Genomic DNA, 17,975 nt, shown 5'->3' with positions numbered 1-17,975 from the left:
CACAGGGGGACAGAATAGGTTGTATGGATGTGGGTGGGAGGAACTGACAAGTAATTTATTAATTACAGAAATAAAGTTAACTAACGTAATAGTGTTATAATTACAGAAGGTTTCCAGGGCACAGGTTTACAAGGGGACAATCCAGTATTTCACATTTAATTTTTCTCTTTTGTTTTAGGCTCTGGATGTTGACCGAACTGTTCTCTATAAAATGAAGAAATCTGTCAAAGCCATAAACATATCTGGTCTGGGTAAGTACATGGTAGTACATTCCTGGTAGTTTATATTTGTGAAATTGGAAGATTTAAACAGTCAGTTGTCTTACTGAATCAGAAAGAGTTATATGGGTAACTCTGAGAAGAGAAAAATGTACATTTTAAATAGCAGTCTTGAACTAGCTACTTGATCATGAGCTCAGTAAGGATGAAATTTTGTGAGGTAGCTGAACCTATCTAGCTGGCATACTGCTACCAAGTGGGGAAGCCGTGCTCTCCTCTTTCCACCAGGTCTGGGCTACCTGCTCCTTCTGCCACCCCTCGTGCTTGGCAGATCCCTAGACGAGATTTTTTAGCTCATATAAAGCTGCATATGCAGTGAAATCAGCTGGGATTAGATGACCACCTGAAGTGGTGAGGCATATGTATCATCGAAAGCTGAGGGCATGGGAGGGGTGAAATTACTGTCTTTGGCAGCAATAAGAAGCTACATAGGCTCTACTGCTTTGTGAAACCTCATCCTTCCTGATGGCTTCCAGTTATGTATGTTGAGAACTTCATGACAAGAGAGAGCTGATGAGCTGCAATTTTTTATTGTCATGAATGCCCCAAGTCAGATATTTCTCTTACAACGCTGATGAATATACAAAGAACTGTTGCTGCATGCATTTTCATATATGTGCCAATCTCATAGAGTTTTGTGTGTTTATCTTCTATGAAAAAATAACTGAAGCTTTTGTTTTTGTGGATCAGCAGCATTTTGTGAATAAGAAACAGCATTTGTTTTTGTGGATAAGAAACAGCATTTTGTTGGCTTTTGTTCTCGCTTTGCAGTTCATAGCAATTAGAGCTAACAAAACCTGTATTATATGCAAAATAGATAGGCCTGAAGACCTTGGAGAGCCACCAGTATCTGACAGAACTTGTGAGCATGTTGGTGTTCAGATAGAAGGTTATAACAAGAACTGCTGTTGTGGTATAATTCTTATCAGCTAATTGAAAGGAAGTTCCTTCTTGCCTAACATAATGAAGCTGTTACCTTTGGACCATGGAGGGTCCAGTTTAAGATTTGTCTGGAGCTGTCTCATCTGTTACATACTTATTTGGCACCCTTTCATCTGTTTTGTTTGTTTGTTTGTTTTAATTTTTAAGTGCTTGACTATGCCTCATAACCAGTGTACTTGTTAGAGCATTGTAGCAAATCACTACAGTTTTTGCATAAAATCAGTACCTTGCCTAGTTTTTAAATTCATGCTGCCCAATCTTGACAATAAAGGTTTGGAGGCATTTATCTTCCACCATCAGAAATATCACTAACTCAGCCACTTGCCAGCTCTTGGGGTTTCTTTTGACAAAACAAAAACTGTGGCCCTGCACTCGTAAGAACAGTTACTGGATTTTTAATATAGGTTCCCTGAGTATTAAGTATACATGTTTTGGCTTTCTTTTTAAATGTGTGAATTTAGAAACTGTTATGGAGGATTAGCTAGTGACTCCAATTTGTACATGATTTAGTTTCCTACTTAAAAAAAGCCTCTAAACCCTCAAACAAACCTAGCTAAGATTTCTTTTTTTTATGGATTCCAAACCTTTTGTTTGTAGAGAAACTTTTAAAATCCATCAGGAAGAAACCATAGGGCAGGGAGAGTATTTTGAAAGGTTCCATGAAAGAATATAATTTTATGTTCTTCAGAAGGACTTGTGGAGTACCAGCTCAGCTAATAGTATTGCTGCAATAACTACCATCAGCATTCTGAGGAATGTCTCAGAACTGCTGTTGAGCTGCTGGTTTGTTGGCTTTGTTTAATCTGATACATCATAGATCCAGAAGAACGGTCCCTAGGATGCTGCGGAATAGAAAACTCTTGGGGATGCTGTATGGAATAAAAAGCTCTTGTTTCTTAAGGTAAAAAGTCAGCATGGTTTAGCTGCTGATTGCACATCTAACTACAACAATCCATGGTAGCAGCCTTTTCACCTTGTTTTCATGCAGTGGCAGCCTTCTCTTTTTGCTGTATGAACTGTGCCCTGTCCTCCTCCCTCACCTGGGTTCAAATATGCTAATCTGGATGCAGGAAGCAGTAAGAATACAGAAAGCAATATGGAAATAATTCACCTTACGGGGTAGCTGTGTAAACTAGAGGAGTTGTGACCTGCCACATCCTATTTTTTGCTGTCTGTGCCAGTTCATTCAAAGCTTGTTCAGGTGTGTGTACGTCACACAGTAGTATTGGTTGAACATCCTTACTTCATCCTACAGCTCAAGTAGCAAAAAGTTTGGTAAGTGCTCAGCCCCTGCTGTTGATGCTGAGGAAAAATAAGTACAGTTCAATGCTAGGACTTAGTTTTTAAATTGAATGGCTATATGCAAACTATCTTTTACAGGCTGCAAATTCAAGCACTCAAGGTAGAAACTTGTAGAATTAATGCTGTTTGTGTAACTTCAATTCTGCATGTACATTATGACAGTCTTTAATTAGACGATATTATACCACTACTCCACAGGGGTTTAGTTTCATATATTGGAAATTAGAGAAAATTTGTAGCCACTTGAGAAATAAAGTTCTTGAACAGCTGTCCAAATAGTGATGTGGACAGGCTTGTTTTTAAGTTGGAGTATGCTAGGTTTATTGAACTAATTCATAGAAATTTGGAGAAAGGACATTGCATCAAGAATCCTTTGGATATTAAATATGTTGACAAATGGGCTTGAAATGAAACTGGATCATTGCTTGTTTGAACAGATTAATCCTCTCTAAATAATCTTCAGGGTTTATGCTGGTCTCGTGTAATGACCAAGAAAGGGTCTTTGTTCTTATTAATGCATCATTTGTTTTCTAGGGTGTGGGTTTTTTCCCTGACTTCCTTTGAAGTGTTAGAAATTGGCCACAGCTAGAGTAAGAAATAGGCAACATTAACTTTCTCAGGTGCCAACTTGGTGTGCTTTGTCCATGTGCTTAAGCTTGACATGGTCACTAAGCTTGGGTTCAGAAAGACTTTTTGTTTTATTCCACAGATCAAATTGACATTTTATGCCTGTCTAAACAAGCAAGTAATCTGGTGTCCTAGGAGTGAATCAGTAGGTCGAAGTAGTTAAGACTGAGGCCCCTCAGTTTTCCTTTATATTTGAATCAGGGGAACTTGCTTTAGGCCTAGATTTCCTCTCATTCCCTGGGCTGAATAACCCCCCAACACGTGCAGCTCAAACCTTTCTGAAAGGCAGAAGCGTTAGGTGTGTACTGGATGACTTGCATTGGTGCAGCCCACACAGTGATTCAGAACCTAGTGTCTGAATCAGAACCTAGTGCTTCTGGGGCAGAGCTTCTGGTTTTGTTGTCTCAGAAAGGAATCTAGTTGTCGTGAACCAAAAGTGCTTTGAGACCTGAACTGGCCTGTGGTAAATGCAGACTGCTAGGGTTTGCTTCAGATCTCCCCTGCTGCTCTGAATCAGAGAGCTAACATAGATATGGGGTTTGTCCTCATCTGTAATGTAGTTTATAGTCCCATTTCCTAAGATGACCTGAGAGTGTTATTTGATCTATTGCCTTCTATTGTAGAGATCCAGGACTCTGCCAACACAATTGATCTCCTGTTTCTTTGTTCAGCACACAGTTAAGCATAACAGCACAGAGTTAAAATTAGAGAATGTTAATAAAAGACTCTAAAAGTTCATTATAGGAGTTGGGAATTGTTATGCGGTCTCCGGTATGGTGGAGAAATATTGTGGGTCTTTCTAGAGTGGATACCTGTCAGATGATTGTCTTGTCTTGATGACACATTGTCCTTTGTACAGCATGTGGATAGATACACGTAAACCAGAATTAGTGAGATACGTCATCTTTCTGGCATATCAGCGTTAAAATATAAATAATAAATGTTTATTGTATCAAGTAAACATTTTTAGCAAGAAATCTTCTGAAAAGTTTTTTTTAAAAAAACTTCAATTGTGCTTTCAATAACTTTTTATCTACTGATGATATTTTCATGTTTTGCTCTTTTTGAAGCTCACGTGGAAAATGAAGAACAGTATACACAAGCACTGGAGAAATTCGGAGGCAACTGTGTTTGCAGGGATGACCCAGATTTGGGAACAGCATTTTTAAAATTTTCTGTGTTTACAAAGGAATTAACTGCACTCTTCAAAAATTTGGTAAGAATTACTTAAGAAAAACATGTTGAAATTTTAAGGCCATTACGAAGCCTGTATTTCTGAATTATAACAGCTCTTCATGTTGAAGACAATTTGTGTTTTAGCAACCACTGTTCTTAAAAAATTCTCAGCTTAGGAAAATGTCTCATGCCCTAGCCTTTCCCCTTGCAAAACTCAAAAAACCCCCAAACCCAAAAAACCAAACCAAAATAAAACCCCCCCCAAACCCAAAAACCAAACCACCACAAAAACCAAACAAACCCGACAAAAAATCCTCTTCCAACAATTCTCACGTCTAAAAGCTTCCCACAATAAAGTAGTTATAACATGTATTATAAAACGCACATACCAAATTGCTTTAAAATTGTAAAACCAGCAAAACCCAACTTGGTTTGCTCTGTGTTCATGTTACTTTTACTTTACTTTTTCACACTTTCCGTTTGTATTTATAAAGGGAGATTTGAGTGTCCCTGGAAGAGAGAGTCTTTTGCTTCTCAGGGAAGAGAGTCAGGAAAACAAAATCAAACATAACGCTATAATGACAATAGTGTCCACTGGGGACCAATCCTGCAACTGAAGCCAGTAAGGCTTAAAAGCACCCTTGTGAGCCAAAACGCTATAATGACAATAGTGTCCACTGGGGACCAATCCTGCAACTGAAGCCAGTAAGGCTTAAAAGCACCCTTCAGTGAGCCAAATGGGATGGAGCCAAATGGAAGAACAGAAGTTTTAACTATGAATGGAGAATTTTCAGCCTCAATTTCATGTTAATCAGAGGGCACAGAAAGAACAGATTCTGACTACATCCTACTAGCTAGAGCTTTCCCACGTCTGAGTAAGTCCCAAATTTACTTGAAACCACAGAACTCTTAAACCAGGGGCTAGGAAGGGAAGATGACCCAGATTCCTACAAGCATTTAAAAGTCTGTCCCTGCTGAAATCAGTGGGGTGGAGACATGTCAAATGCTTTTGTGAGTCTGCACCAAATGTCTGTAGTTTGCAGCCAGCTGGTCATAATCAATTCTTTGGGGAATGTTTCCAGCTGATGGGATTTAGGGCAGTCCCATTCACTCCCTGATGCTGTCCTCTCTTTTTACCCAATCGTGATATTGATGAGAGAGAATCTAGCCCCAGATGTATTTATCAACAGTGAAATGTATTTCATATTGGTCATACTGATTTGAATATCTCTGGATGTGCAAATACTATCTGAGAGTACATATCAGAAGAGGCTTCCTTATTGAGTGTGAGTCAGTTAGTTATCCTGAGTCTCCCATATAGAGGTAGACTGCTCATATGGGAGGGGAAATAGAATGGGTCTTCCAATTGATACCTTCTGTTGACCAAAAACCCCTCTCTATCATATATTAATTGCAATATGGTGACTTCATTAGGCAAATGGATCTAGGAAATGTGATCTTTAGGTGGTTTTAAAAAGCAATCTACTAAAAGCTGCACCCCCCTCCCCAGAAAAACCTTTTAACGTATTATATTTCAAGGAGACTTTTAAAAGTTAAAAAATGTTGCCGTTTTACCAAAAATCTTAGCTATTTGTTCTCTTAAAAACAGTAATTGCTATCTTTGCAAAATGTTTCTGACAAGAATAACTTTTCTTCCACAAACCGGAAAGGAAAATAGAAACAAAATAAATACTATAGGAAGTGGGATGAATGTTTTTATTACCTTTTCTTATCCATGTAAGCGTTTTGTGTGTCTTCAAGGAACATTTCTAAATCTTTTTGCTGTGTGCTGCTTTTCACTAGCAACTATGTATTTTTGCTTCAGTTTGTATGTATAAGAAGAGGATATGTCGTGAGATAGTAGCTAAGTCTTTAGTTTTTCTCAGTTTGTGATTCTGATTTTCTCTATTTTTGAAGCGAATAATTTTGCATGGATATGAATGTACTTTTTTTTTTTTTTTACATTGCAATAGCATAGGCACCTTCTCTCTTCTTTAATACTGTCTGGTGAAGGACAGGTCTCTGTAAGGTTCTGCTCTTTCCTAATATGCTTCATATTGTTGAGGTTTGAAGTTTTTTGTTTTCTCCTGACTAGCAAAGGAAAACTGAATAAAGAGAGGAACCTAATGGTCTTTGAATTTGGTGTCTCTTGAGGAAAATAGTTTCCTCCAGAAAGAAATACATATGAAAAAAAGATGTAAACTTCATTATTGCTTGAAAATACCGTATTTATAAACAAGAATTCTAGAATTATGAAACAAAATTATAGTTTTATGTAATTGCCTATTAGAAGTTAATACCACTAGAATAAATTGTTGGTAACTGGTCACTTTGAAAATCTGTACATAAGTTCACTGATGGAGGTCTAGTTTTCTAAGAGGGTATTGACTAGTGTAAAAAGTCCTATACAGTAGTTGGAAATAATTTGGGGTGATATTTTTTTATAGTCATAGCCATATGTGAAACAAGCCCCGTGTATTCTCACAGTGTGGTGAAGTAACCAACTCTGAACGCTTTAAGCATGTTGGCAGTAAAAACATTCCTCTCCTCTGGTGTTTCCTTGTGGCACCCAACATATTTTGGTTGTAAATAGTTTCATCAAAAATGTAGCCAGGGCCATACAACCTGCTGCTGTTAAAAAAACATTCTGAAAGGTACTCTTTTTAAATAGACCTGTCCCTGGAGTTTCATAGGGTGCTGAATTTCCACAGAAGATTTTAGCTGAAATGAGTGGGGAATCTGCAAGGAAGTGAGAGGACATGTTCAGACTGGAACAGATGCCAAAGCTATTAACACTGGCAAAACTTTAGGGCTACTGTCAAGTTTTGCTTCGTCATATATTTTGCTTTTGTTTCTAGGAGCTGATGTGTTCAGCTGTAGCTCTGAAGTGCTTCTGCAAAAAGACTTTCCTTAAACTTGTCTTTAGTAAGATAAAGGAAAGCCATTATGCAGTTGTTCTGCTTTAACAGGGGTTTTAGGTTCTTGTTTTCTCTAATATTTTTAAAGGTTTCCCAAAAGACTTGATGTTTTTCGTAGACTTATCAAGGCATCAATGTTTTAAAATATTTCATTAACAGCTGAAGTTTTTTTTCCTTGGAATCCAATTATTCAACTGTAAACTATTCAAGTTAAAGTTCAGGTCTTGGGTTTTTTATATGTGTTTTGCTATGCTTCTTTTATGTGTGCACTTTTAAATAGTGTGTAAAACTCAAAAAAACTTTGAAGAACTTTGTTCACATTTGAAGTGATTTATAAAACATCTTTAAGAGAAGAAATAAATTGACATTAACTGTATATCAGGTCCTCGTAACTACTCACTTTAGCCTTTCTAACACATTGTTTGCATTGTTTGGATCAGTTTATGATATACTGTGCAATTTTTTTTCTCTTGCCATAGCTCCAATATCAAGCTACAAATTTTTCTTCCAGCTTCTGGATTAGAAATGTTTTTAAGAAGACTGAGCAATCAGTATATCTTTTTTGGTAGTGAACTATCAGAAAATACTAGAGGCATTTTCAGAGGTAACACGATACCTTTTGTGGCATGTACAGTATTGCTTCTTGATGGTAACCTCGGTGCTAATTCCTGACAGAATGGTAGTACCCACAGTTCCCAGGTGGTTAGGTCTGTATGACACTTTCTTATTGTGTTAATTACTCTGTCTTCCTAATAAATTTAGTGCCAAGTGATAAAGGTGTGAGTCTTAATATGAAAAATGTTAGGACAAGGTCAGGCTCATTGCAATGTGTTTGCACTTTAAATATTTTTTCCTTTAAATCCTATTCTTAGATTGCTACACCAAGAAGAAGTAAAATCTGTAGTTGGCTGTCATCTTTGTCGGCACTCCTTGAAAAGGGGTTTGATCTGTGAAGATGAAGTAGCTATTTAACAAATTCCATTTTCTGTATTTGTTGTTCTTCTACATACACTTGTCCTTTCTTTTTCATTTACTTAAATTTAAAGCTAATGAAACATGCTGGATTGAGGGGCTGGAATCTGATATTTCAACTAAAATCTGTAGTTGGCTGTCATCTTTGTCGGCACTCCTTGAAAAGGGGTTTGATCTGTGAAGATGAAGTAGCTATTTAACAAATTCCATTTTCTGTATTTGTTGTTCTTCTACATACACTTGTCCTTTCTTTTTCATTTACTTAAATTTAAAGCTAATGAAACATGCTGGATTGAGGGGCTGGAATCTGATATTTCCTCTTTGTGGAAGGTAGCTGAGAGGAAGAGATTCCATGTGAGAAGTTTTTCTATTAATAATCCTTGGATTTTTAGCCAGGAGAAATGGAAGAACAGTGATAATATTTTTCTGACCATATGCTCCTGTTTTACTTCATTTTTTAAATGTAGGAAGAAAGGAGATTTGCTTAAATGTAAAAGGTAACAAATAACAAAACTGAAGGAAGTATTTTTTGTGTATTATATAATGAACTTAAGAAATTTATGCCCAGAATTTTCTTTCCAGGGTAACAGTTCAGACTAAGGTTTTTAAAAAAATGTTTGGTGCCAGAACCTTCACAAGCATATTTTGTTTAGAAGGACTCAGTTAAGTGCATAAAAAAAGCTACAGATATACATATTTGAGGTTGGAGTATTATATGTGAAACAAAGATTTAAGTTGTGGTGTTTCTGTTTTTCACTGGTGCACTTGAGGAAAGATTGGCTTAATGGTGAGAGGAAAAATATAAGAGTACTGTTTGATTTACGCTTGTAAGGATATAAACCGAGTTGTAATAATTCCTCCTTAGTGGCATGGGTTCAGCTCCACCTGGAATCTTATCTTTATTTCTTTGCCAACAAGATATTGATCCAACTGGAAGAAATTCAGAGGACAGTAACAAAAAATTATCAGGGCTTGAATAGGTTGATTTGTGAAGAAAGCTTAGAAGAATTGGAAATGTATGGTTTGCCTCACAGATAACTGTGATTGTGGAAGAGGAAAATAATAAATTGCATATAAATGGGATCTCACTGTGAAAATATCAGATGAAGTGTCCCAGAGAAAGCAATAGAAGCTTACCACTTAGGTGTTTTAACCTAGGTTAGAAAATGTGCAATTGAGAATTTTCCACTGGCAGGGAAGATGGTCTGGAATAACCTCAATTCTCTTTCTTCCTTTGCTTTTAAAATTCTTCACTTTATGCTTATAAGAATACCTTTAAAAATTTATTTCCTGTCATTTTGTGCTTGCACTTCCTAGTAGAGAAGTTCCCAGCCTGTAGTCTGTGTATCGGTGGTGGTACAGAGGCTGTTTCCAAGTTGTATACCTGGTGGCAACACTTGATACCTTGTGCGAAGGCATTTTTCTAGGCAGCTGAGCCAGCAGCTCCATGTGCACACTTAGTGGTGTTCAGCTCCTGCTTCGCTGGAGCCACTTTTCCTATGGCATACCTGGGTGGTGGGTGATGTCCCACCTCAGGCACCGGCATGGTGGGACGCAGTTTGTGCTATGGACACACCACTGCGCTGCAGGTAGGGCAGGGGGTGAGGACAGCGGAAAGGCAGTGTTGTGTCCTTGTGTGCGAGAGGGAGGCATGGTGCAAAGATGAAAGTTTGTGCTACAAGTCTTTGTTACATGATTTTGTGAAGTCTTGGGGTTAGATGTTAAAAGCTTGAAGTTCAGACAAACAAACTGCGTCTCATCTATAGTGGATGTTCTGATTTCCACTTGCTCCCTGCTGTGTTGATTTGCCTTGTCTTACTAAAGCTCATATCCCTGGGAAAACTCTTGGAAAGTATTAAATCCAATAGTACTTGCCATAAAAAAATGAAAATAACTTAAACAATGATTTGTCAGTAGGCAGTACTACTGTCACTTGTGCACCCCCGAGTTCATTGGTGGTTGAGAAGCCCACAGCCAAGTACATGGACTGCATCTAGAATTTAGTAATGGCAATAGGAGTCATATCATACACTGTTCGACTGCCTGAATTTTAGTTTAAGTAGAAGATGTTCTAAGGTCTGCTCTATTTATCTGCGTGTTAAGAAAAGTATTTAACTTCTGAAGTATTGAAAAGGCTTCCCCCCCCCGCCTTGGATTTAGAAAACAAAACCTACTGCAGGCACCAGTATCCAAAGCTATTCTGGAAAAGACTCATTAAAGTGATCAGGGGGGCTGGCAAATGAAGAACTTCAGTGTTTAGCCGTAGGCTCTTAAACTACTTGTAAATCTTCTTTCCCCTTCGCAAACGTTGGCTGACCTGTTGCCTCTGCCATCAGTTCTGGCAGCTACATGTTTGTTTATTTTTACGTTCTCCCTCCTGCCGTTTCTTCTTCTCCTCCTCTGAGCCTTCTCCAACTTAGGAAGTTTTAATTTATTACCCTGTCTCTGTCATCTTATCTTGTTGGAAGCTATCAGAGGAAAACTGTGAGTCTGCCAAGCAGCAGTGTTGGAAGTGGAAACCAGGTCAACTATTTTTTTTTTTCTTTCTTTTTTTCTAAAACAGATGGAACTTGCTAGTGTTCCTCTGACACAGGATGACTTTAATTTCTGTGAAGCTTTCCTGCACCTTTGTGCATGTTTCTTTTTAAAGACTATTTTAAAACATAAAATAGTCAAAATGTAGAGGCAGTTGTATACGTTTTAGCTCCCTGTGTACACACAGAGTAGGAGCTGCAGCATATTAATGCTTCTTTGCATGCCAAAAATGGGTCTATATTTTTAGATAGTTCAGCTTAAGCTTCTCAAGAAAGAGGGGAAAAACATGTAAGATCTTTCTTCTGTATATTGCTTGCTGATTTATAAATATGAGCAAGTATGATTCATCTAACTAGGTTAATAATGACAGGTTCATGCATTATGTATGTTTACATTTGTTGCAAATAAAATAGGAGCATAGGGAATACGATAGACTGATAATAATATACAGGTTATAGCACACAGAAGGAATTAATTTGAATAGGCAAATATTCTCCAAACTTTTAAAAAGAATGTTGGGTTTTTTCTCCTATTCTTTTTTTTAAAGTTGCTTTGGACTTCAGGCCCGATGACTTGAAATTCTAGGAAACATCCAGAACTGTTTTGGAGGTTGATTGATGTTTACATGAATATGTCTGGGATAATACTCCAGGGTCTGACATTTTTTCTTTTCTGACTTAAGGAAAAAACAGTTGTCTTGAGTCTGCTGTTGAGAAATGCTTTATTCTTGCTTTGCACCTATTTATCTGGATTTGAAGAATAATTAAATGGAGGCTATGAAGGTATTGATCTTTAGGTTAGACATTTGACTGCATCATACTAATAAAATAGAATAACAAGGTAGAAAACTTTGCATAAGATGATATCTTAGATGAGACCTCTTCTGCTTCTCCACCTGGGTAGCCATTTGGATGTGCGTGTCCATAGGTGTACCTGTCTTCTTCTAGAAGTTTTCATTTTTTTTTTACCTAAGTTTTGTGTGTTTTAAACCTTTTCACTTATCTCCTATATCACTATCTCCTATATACAACATATAATTTTATTAACTTTGAGCATGGTTGTGTTGATATGCAGATGTTGTCATACTGCTGAGAAGTTATGAGGTGGATGGTTTCCAGCACTGCCAGCTAAGCATGTGTAGATGTTGCTCATTCAATTTTTATAGGAATTATTTAAAAAAAAAAAAACACAGAGAGTTTAAAGGGCTGTGGTTGAGTCCTGCAGCTTTTTGGGGAGGAAGAAAAGTAGGGTGGAGGAGGGGAAATGTGATTCGTGGTAACAGTTTAAAAGACCAGATTTTCTATATTTCTTCAACCTTCCCATGCAGAGGCAGTCTCTTTAACCTTTAAAATTGATGTATGTTCACTTTCTCTTTGATTGCTGGCTGAAATTTCAAGCACATACAGTAAGGTAGTATCTTTGAAGAGGAAGGGTGGGGGTTTGGGGGCTTTGTTTGTTTGTTTTAATAGCAGCTGTTGAGTACCACTGGGGATGGGACATCTGAGTCTGTTCTAGTGAGGCCACCAAGTAACTATAGGGTGATAATATTTTGTATTTTTCCATTCTGGGGAGGCTGAAGCATCACAATTGGAAATATTTTTTTCTTGAAGTTCCTGTTAGTGTCCTTTCTTCTCTGGATCGGTTATGCTAAAAGGGACATTGGTGTTCCTGACATTGTTCCTGAAGAAACAGAAGCATTTGTTGCTACATGATGCAAAGTTCTTTCTGTACTTTGAACGTTTGAAATCCATCTTCATATATGCATTTCAGTGCTTCTTGAAAAAATCACTTTTTAAAAGAACAGCTAACAATAACATCAAAAAAAGAAACCCAACCAAAGGCAACCTTCACCAAACTGCTGCAAAAGTTATTCTGATTTTTTCCACTGTGTGGTTCTAAAATACTCTGGTTTTTACTCTTCAGTGCAATCCATTTGAATTGTTACAGTTTAAACTCTGTGCCTAGACATCATGGCCCATACCTTGAACATTTTCCCTGAATCATAAAGGATTGGACATGAAGTCTTTCTTTTCCTGGTGTATGCTACTTACTGTCTTATTCCTACTGTCTTTCTTCATTCTTTTTCCTTATCAAAATATTATCATACAGATACTTATCTAAAACCATGATTATTTTACTGTTGTCTTAATTTGAAATTATTTTTTTTCTTCTTGAGTTACTTGCATACTCAAGACCTTGTAAAATCCTTATTTCAAAGTTTGTGTGAGATAAAGAAGGCAGATGTATTACTTTTTAAAAATACTTGGAAAATATTTGAATGGGGCTTTTTTACAGGCCAGCATTCTTTGTCTTTATAACTGCTGTCAGAGTAAGATGCCAGGTATTGTGAGAATAGCAGATAGGTTTTATGGAATAGGTCTGAAGAGACTGGAAAATAAACAAGATTAATTTAAAATATACTGATGAACTTAAAACATAAGTACTGAAAAATTGTATGATTGTTTTCATATAATTTGAACAGTGAAATCTGGCAATGTAAAAGTTAGTGATCTTACTTTGCAGTCACTGTTGGATGAGATATTTATCATCAGCAGTAATTCTGCAGGTTTCCTGCTGGCTTGGCTTGTAGTGTTTCCAGAGTAAGTTTAATCAACTCATGTTGCCCCCATCTTTGATTACTGGCTGTACTGATAAACGTCTTCATAAAGCACGGTTAAGAAAATGATATATAAGATTTCCCTGTGAAACTTTCTGAAATATGTGAATTGAGACAGTGTATGTTCTGTGTTAAAATATATTAAATGTTTTGATGTAATTTTCTTGTTACAGATTCAGAATATGAACAACATAATCACTTTTCCATTGGACAGTTTGCTGAAGGGAGATCTGAAAGGAGTAAAAGGGGTATGTTTCTCTTCTTATTTATATATAAAATTATTGTTGGTACAATAAATACATTTAGCTAGTGTATTAATCTTACTTGATGGAAGGCATGGGATACTAAAGTAACATATTAGCTTAATAAACGAGATTTTTTTTTTTTTCCTTTTGGTCGATTGAGTCGTCCCTTCTGTTTGTGGTTTCACATACAGCATGCTCTTGACTATGTATACAAAACATTTGAGAAGCTTTAAAAGCAGCCCTGAGATATAGAGGTGTAAGAATTTAAATATTTACCTAGTTGAGTAGGGGGTAGTACTTTATTTAAAAGGATTATTATTTTATTTATTATTTAGGATTCTAAACTTACCTGGAACTATATGGATTATTAAGAAAGACACATTAGACTGCATGAGCCTAGGATTTTTCTTAACAAAGCTGAAATCTATTTGTGCCCTGAGGATATTTCCTATTTGAAATAACAACAACTTAGGACTCAAATGATGATATGTTTATAATAAATTTCAAAGCCTATAGCCAACACACTTATTTGGCTTATGCTTCATTTACTACTGAGCAAACAGGAAGCGACTGGCAGCTATTGTTCTAGGACATCGAAGGAAGAAGAAAAATGTACATAGACTAAAAATGGTCTCTGTAAATTACTGGAGGATAAAGAGTTTATTTAGTAAGATAGGCTTATTGTCTTTGTGTTGCTTGCTTACTACATTTCACTCCTCTTGTTCTTCTCTTTTCTATGTCAGAATAAATACATTTATTACAATACAGTGTTGCCCCATGTTCCTGACTTGAGAAAACAATCAAATGCTGCTTTAATTAATTTCATAACTGTTGAAATAACTAGCTGACATGTAAGAATTAGTTCGTAATCTGTAGTTGCAAAGTTTTTCCAGCGTCTGACAGTTAACAATATTTTGTTGTGGTTGGCTGATCTCTTGAACTCCAGCAGAATTTCAACTGCTGCATTTTTAGACATCAGTGAAATAATTTTACAACTTGTTAAGATCATTTTATCCAAATTGGCTTCTTCAGAGGGAAAAAAATAAAGGAATTTGGAACATAAGTAATTCAAAATTCTCACAGAATTAGTTATGTCGAGCCATATGGCCTATACTGTTCCCATTAAGTCAGTGGGAAATTGATTTCTTTAACTTTAGTGGGATGAATCAAGTCCTTAGCCAAGGCTGTACCACAGCCTCAGGACAGGTGCTTCTTTCCAGTGGAGCCAGAGATGAAATGGTGATAAAATAGCTGATTCGATTAATTGCATAGTGTGCTCTTGGGATGACGTGGTTATACCTTTTAAGGAGTAAAATGGAGCTGTAAAAAGCATCCTAGAGATGCTTTTAAAAACGAGTGTATTAATTCTGTGTACAAGATTGTTTTTCCTATGTGCAAGATTGCTTTTACACAATCCTTAGGTGAGCTATTCAAGAAAGAGTGGAGTCCATTATTCTAGTAGGCGCTGCAAGGTGTGTCTTCATTGTTAGATCCAAAGTATTTTTCATGTAAATAACTGTATTTTTTTCTTTTTTTCTTGACAGGACCTGAAAAAACCCTTTGATAAAGCTTGGAAGGACTATGAAACAAAAGTGTAATGTATCTTTTAAACTTTTATCTAAAAGGGAAGTATAACTGAAATCTATAAAGGTCATTATTTAATGTCAAGGTTCCAGCCAGAAGTCCTAGCTGGGAAGCTGAGGTTTTTTTTTTTTTCCCCCTCTTTTTTTTTCTTAAAACCTGGAGCAGTGTGAAAACACAAGTGCATAGACACAATCATTTCAAATTCTGTAAGATACAACTTATTTCATGAGTAAATTGTCTTTTGTGTGTGTGTGTGTTTGTGTGCCATGACAGTTAGTGTCTGTGGTAGACCTCTTTGCTTAATGAAGTTCCAAGTAATGAGCATAATCTCCCAATGCATGTTCCTCCACTGCATATTCTTCCACTTCAATTGAGAAAGTTTTGCTTTAATTGGGAAAGAATTTTTTAAAAAATTTTGATAGTATCTGTATTACTACCCTGTAATCTACTACGTGTGAAAGTCCGCTTCCTTTTCTGCCTTCCTCTACTTTTGGACAACACTACTATATAAAATGAGAAGTTAGCCACCCTGTGTTTTCATCCTTTACCTACCAAAAGTGCAGCAACATAATTGTACTTGATGTCCGTTTAAGCATTTGTTGGTGGTGGTTTTTTTCTTCCCCTCATCAGTGACTAACTCACTATAATTAGCAAGTTTCTTTAGTTGAAGAGCACAGAAGAAATTATATACTTTATGCCTTGAAATGTCTTAACAAAAAATACCAAGAGTATGCAAGTCAAGATTTAGTTCTGGATTTGTTAGCCTAAAACCCTTGTAATGACTCTGTAATGTCTCTGGCTCTAGCACATCTTAGGAGACTGTTCCCAATGCTGAGGTCTCTAGGAAGACCTTATTTGATGCTGAGCCTTTGGCACTTACCAATGAGGTGGTAAGGCTGGTGGGGGTGTTTGCTGCTACCATTCCAAAACTGCATATGATTCCAGATTGGTCCAGTACCAGGAACCTTAGTAAACCACATTTAATTAGTGCAGTTTGTTTAAAGATATGGATGTTTTCTGCATTTAATGCCAAGGTTGGATGCTTTCAGCAGGTGTATTGTGTACTAGAAGTGGATGAACACCTATCTGAGTCTTGTCAACTGTGTCTCATGTTGTGTGTCTAGCCCAACTTACCATAAGCCACTTGTTTGGAGGTACCTGATGCACAATATAAACAGTTATAAAATCAGTTTTAATAACAGAATTTTATATCCAGCTAAATGAATCAAATGAGTCAACAAAGCTCAGCAGCTAAGATCAAATATAATTAATTTTGGTACCTTGTAAATCTTCAAGTGGTTTAGTGCCCTACATCAGGAACAGTTGTCTCCTGGGTTGGCGAAGTTAATCATATCAGCACAGCTGATAGTCTCTGAAGTAGAATTTTGTAGTGGGTTTTATTCCTTATTCCAGTATTACCTGGATTCTGGCTGTCGGTTGAGTTTCATGTCACACATCCAGCATCTTTGATCTTCTGTGATAGTGCTGCATGTGTCAGACCATTTCTGATGATACAGGTCCAGAAGAATCACATATGATGACACTGTTTACCATAAATAGCTTGCAGATCCCCAGCCACCTCGATTGGCTGAGAATCTAGCACCCTTTTTTTATATTTTTTTAATTGCACAAAGTTATAATGATTCTCTGGTGCCTACTGAGTTGGCCCATCTGAAGTCGTGTGCAAACAGTCTTCAGAAATTATTCCTGTAGGTGGTTTACTCACAAAAGCAACAAGTTTAGCAAGTTAGCTAAATTTCATTATTCCTTTTGTGAATAACAGTGGGAACGGTCTAATTACTGCTTTCTAGGCTTGGTTTGTGAGGAGGACCTGAGTGGCTTTTGGGTTTTGAAACTGCCTAGCTATAGCTGGATTTGCATAACAAGAAATTCTGAAATATTGAGATAAACCTCCAGTCTGACAGTCTGAATCCTTCGAAGATTGTGATGGCTCCAGTGTTTCATGTTCTCAATACCAGTGAACAATCTCATTTGGTGCCGTGCCAGTTATCGGCTGTTGAAGTAATTAAGATTTCTAATCATTGCCCATGGCAGTAGTTGATCTCTGAGGATGAGCCATAGAGAACAGTCCTGTAATTTAGTCTGCTGTTGTCTACCAGTGCTTGATTGCTGGATCTGAAAGCTTGTTTACTTATGTATAACTTATTCATAGTGACATCCCACAAAGTTTATGTGCAGAATTTAAAATACATTTGCACACTGCTGGGACATATACCAAGAACACTGTTACTACTGGACCAAGATCTCTGATACTTCTAGAATTTTTGATAGAATATTCACCAGGATGAGTATGTTGCAGTAATGTAAAGATTTGTACTTTGATCCTCAGTTTGGTCAGAGCAGGTGGTCTGTTTCAGAGTCAGGTTATCCAGAAATATTTTCATTTGTTTTTTAACTTAGTTAAGTACTTGAGAAGTGAAAATGCCCATAGAAAATGTATTTGAATCTGTATATCTGGGGACTCTCATTTGAGTTTAAGGACAGTGGATACCTGGAAACGCTGTTGTGTGTGTTATTTCATTCAGGACCTGAAAATGTGATGTTGACATTGTGTTTATTTTCTGTCTGTGGGATTGAATCCAATGCTGCTTGTATGTGTCATGGTTTAACCTCAGTCGGCAACTGAGCACCACGCAGCCGTTCACTCACTCCCCTGCCCCTGGTGGGATGGGGGAGAGAATCGGAAGAGTAAAAGTGAGAAAACTCGTGGGTTGAGATAAAAATAGTTTAATAATTGAAATAAAATAAAATCCTAATA

The 17,975-nt window shown here is 36.9% G+C and overlaps 1 protein-coding gene across 1 annotated transcript in view; it reads left to right on the top strand.

The window, feature by feature from the left end:
• The first annotated feature begins 211 nt into the window (after window positions 1-211).
• The window catches only part of ASAP2 (ArfGAP with SH3 domain, ankyrin repeat and PH domain 2), a 71,146-nt gene continuing 53,382 nt past the window's right edge, over window positions 212-17,975 (top strand). The window contains exons 1-4 of the mRNA XM_019471085.1: window positions 212-251; window positions 4,220-4,365; window positions 13,541-13,615; window positions 15,157-15,206. Coding sequence (XP_019326630.1) covers window positions 212-251; window positions 4,220-4,365; window positions 13,541-13,615; window positions 15,157-15,206 — 311 coding nt within the window. The remainder of the gene's footprint in view (window positions 252-4,219; window positions 4,366-13,540; window positions 13,616-15,156; window positions 15,207-17,975) is intronic.

This window comes from Aptenodytes forsteri, unplaced genomic scaffold (genome assembly GCF_000699145.1).
Source record: "Aptenodytes forsteri isolate BGI_AS27 unplaced genomic scaffold, ASM69914v1 Scaffold94, whole genome shotgun sequence".
Taxonomy (NCBI): Eukaryota; Metazoa; Chordata; class Aves; order Sphenisciformes; family Spheniscidae; genus Aptenodytes; species Aptenodytes forsteri.
The sequence above is the reverse complement of the archived record's forward strand: the minus strand, read 5'-3'. Positions and strand labels throughout refer to the sequence as shown.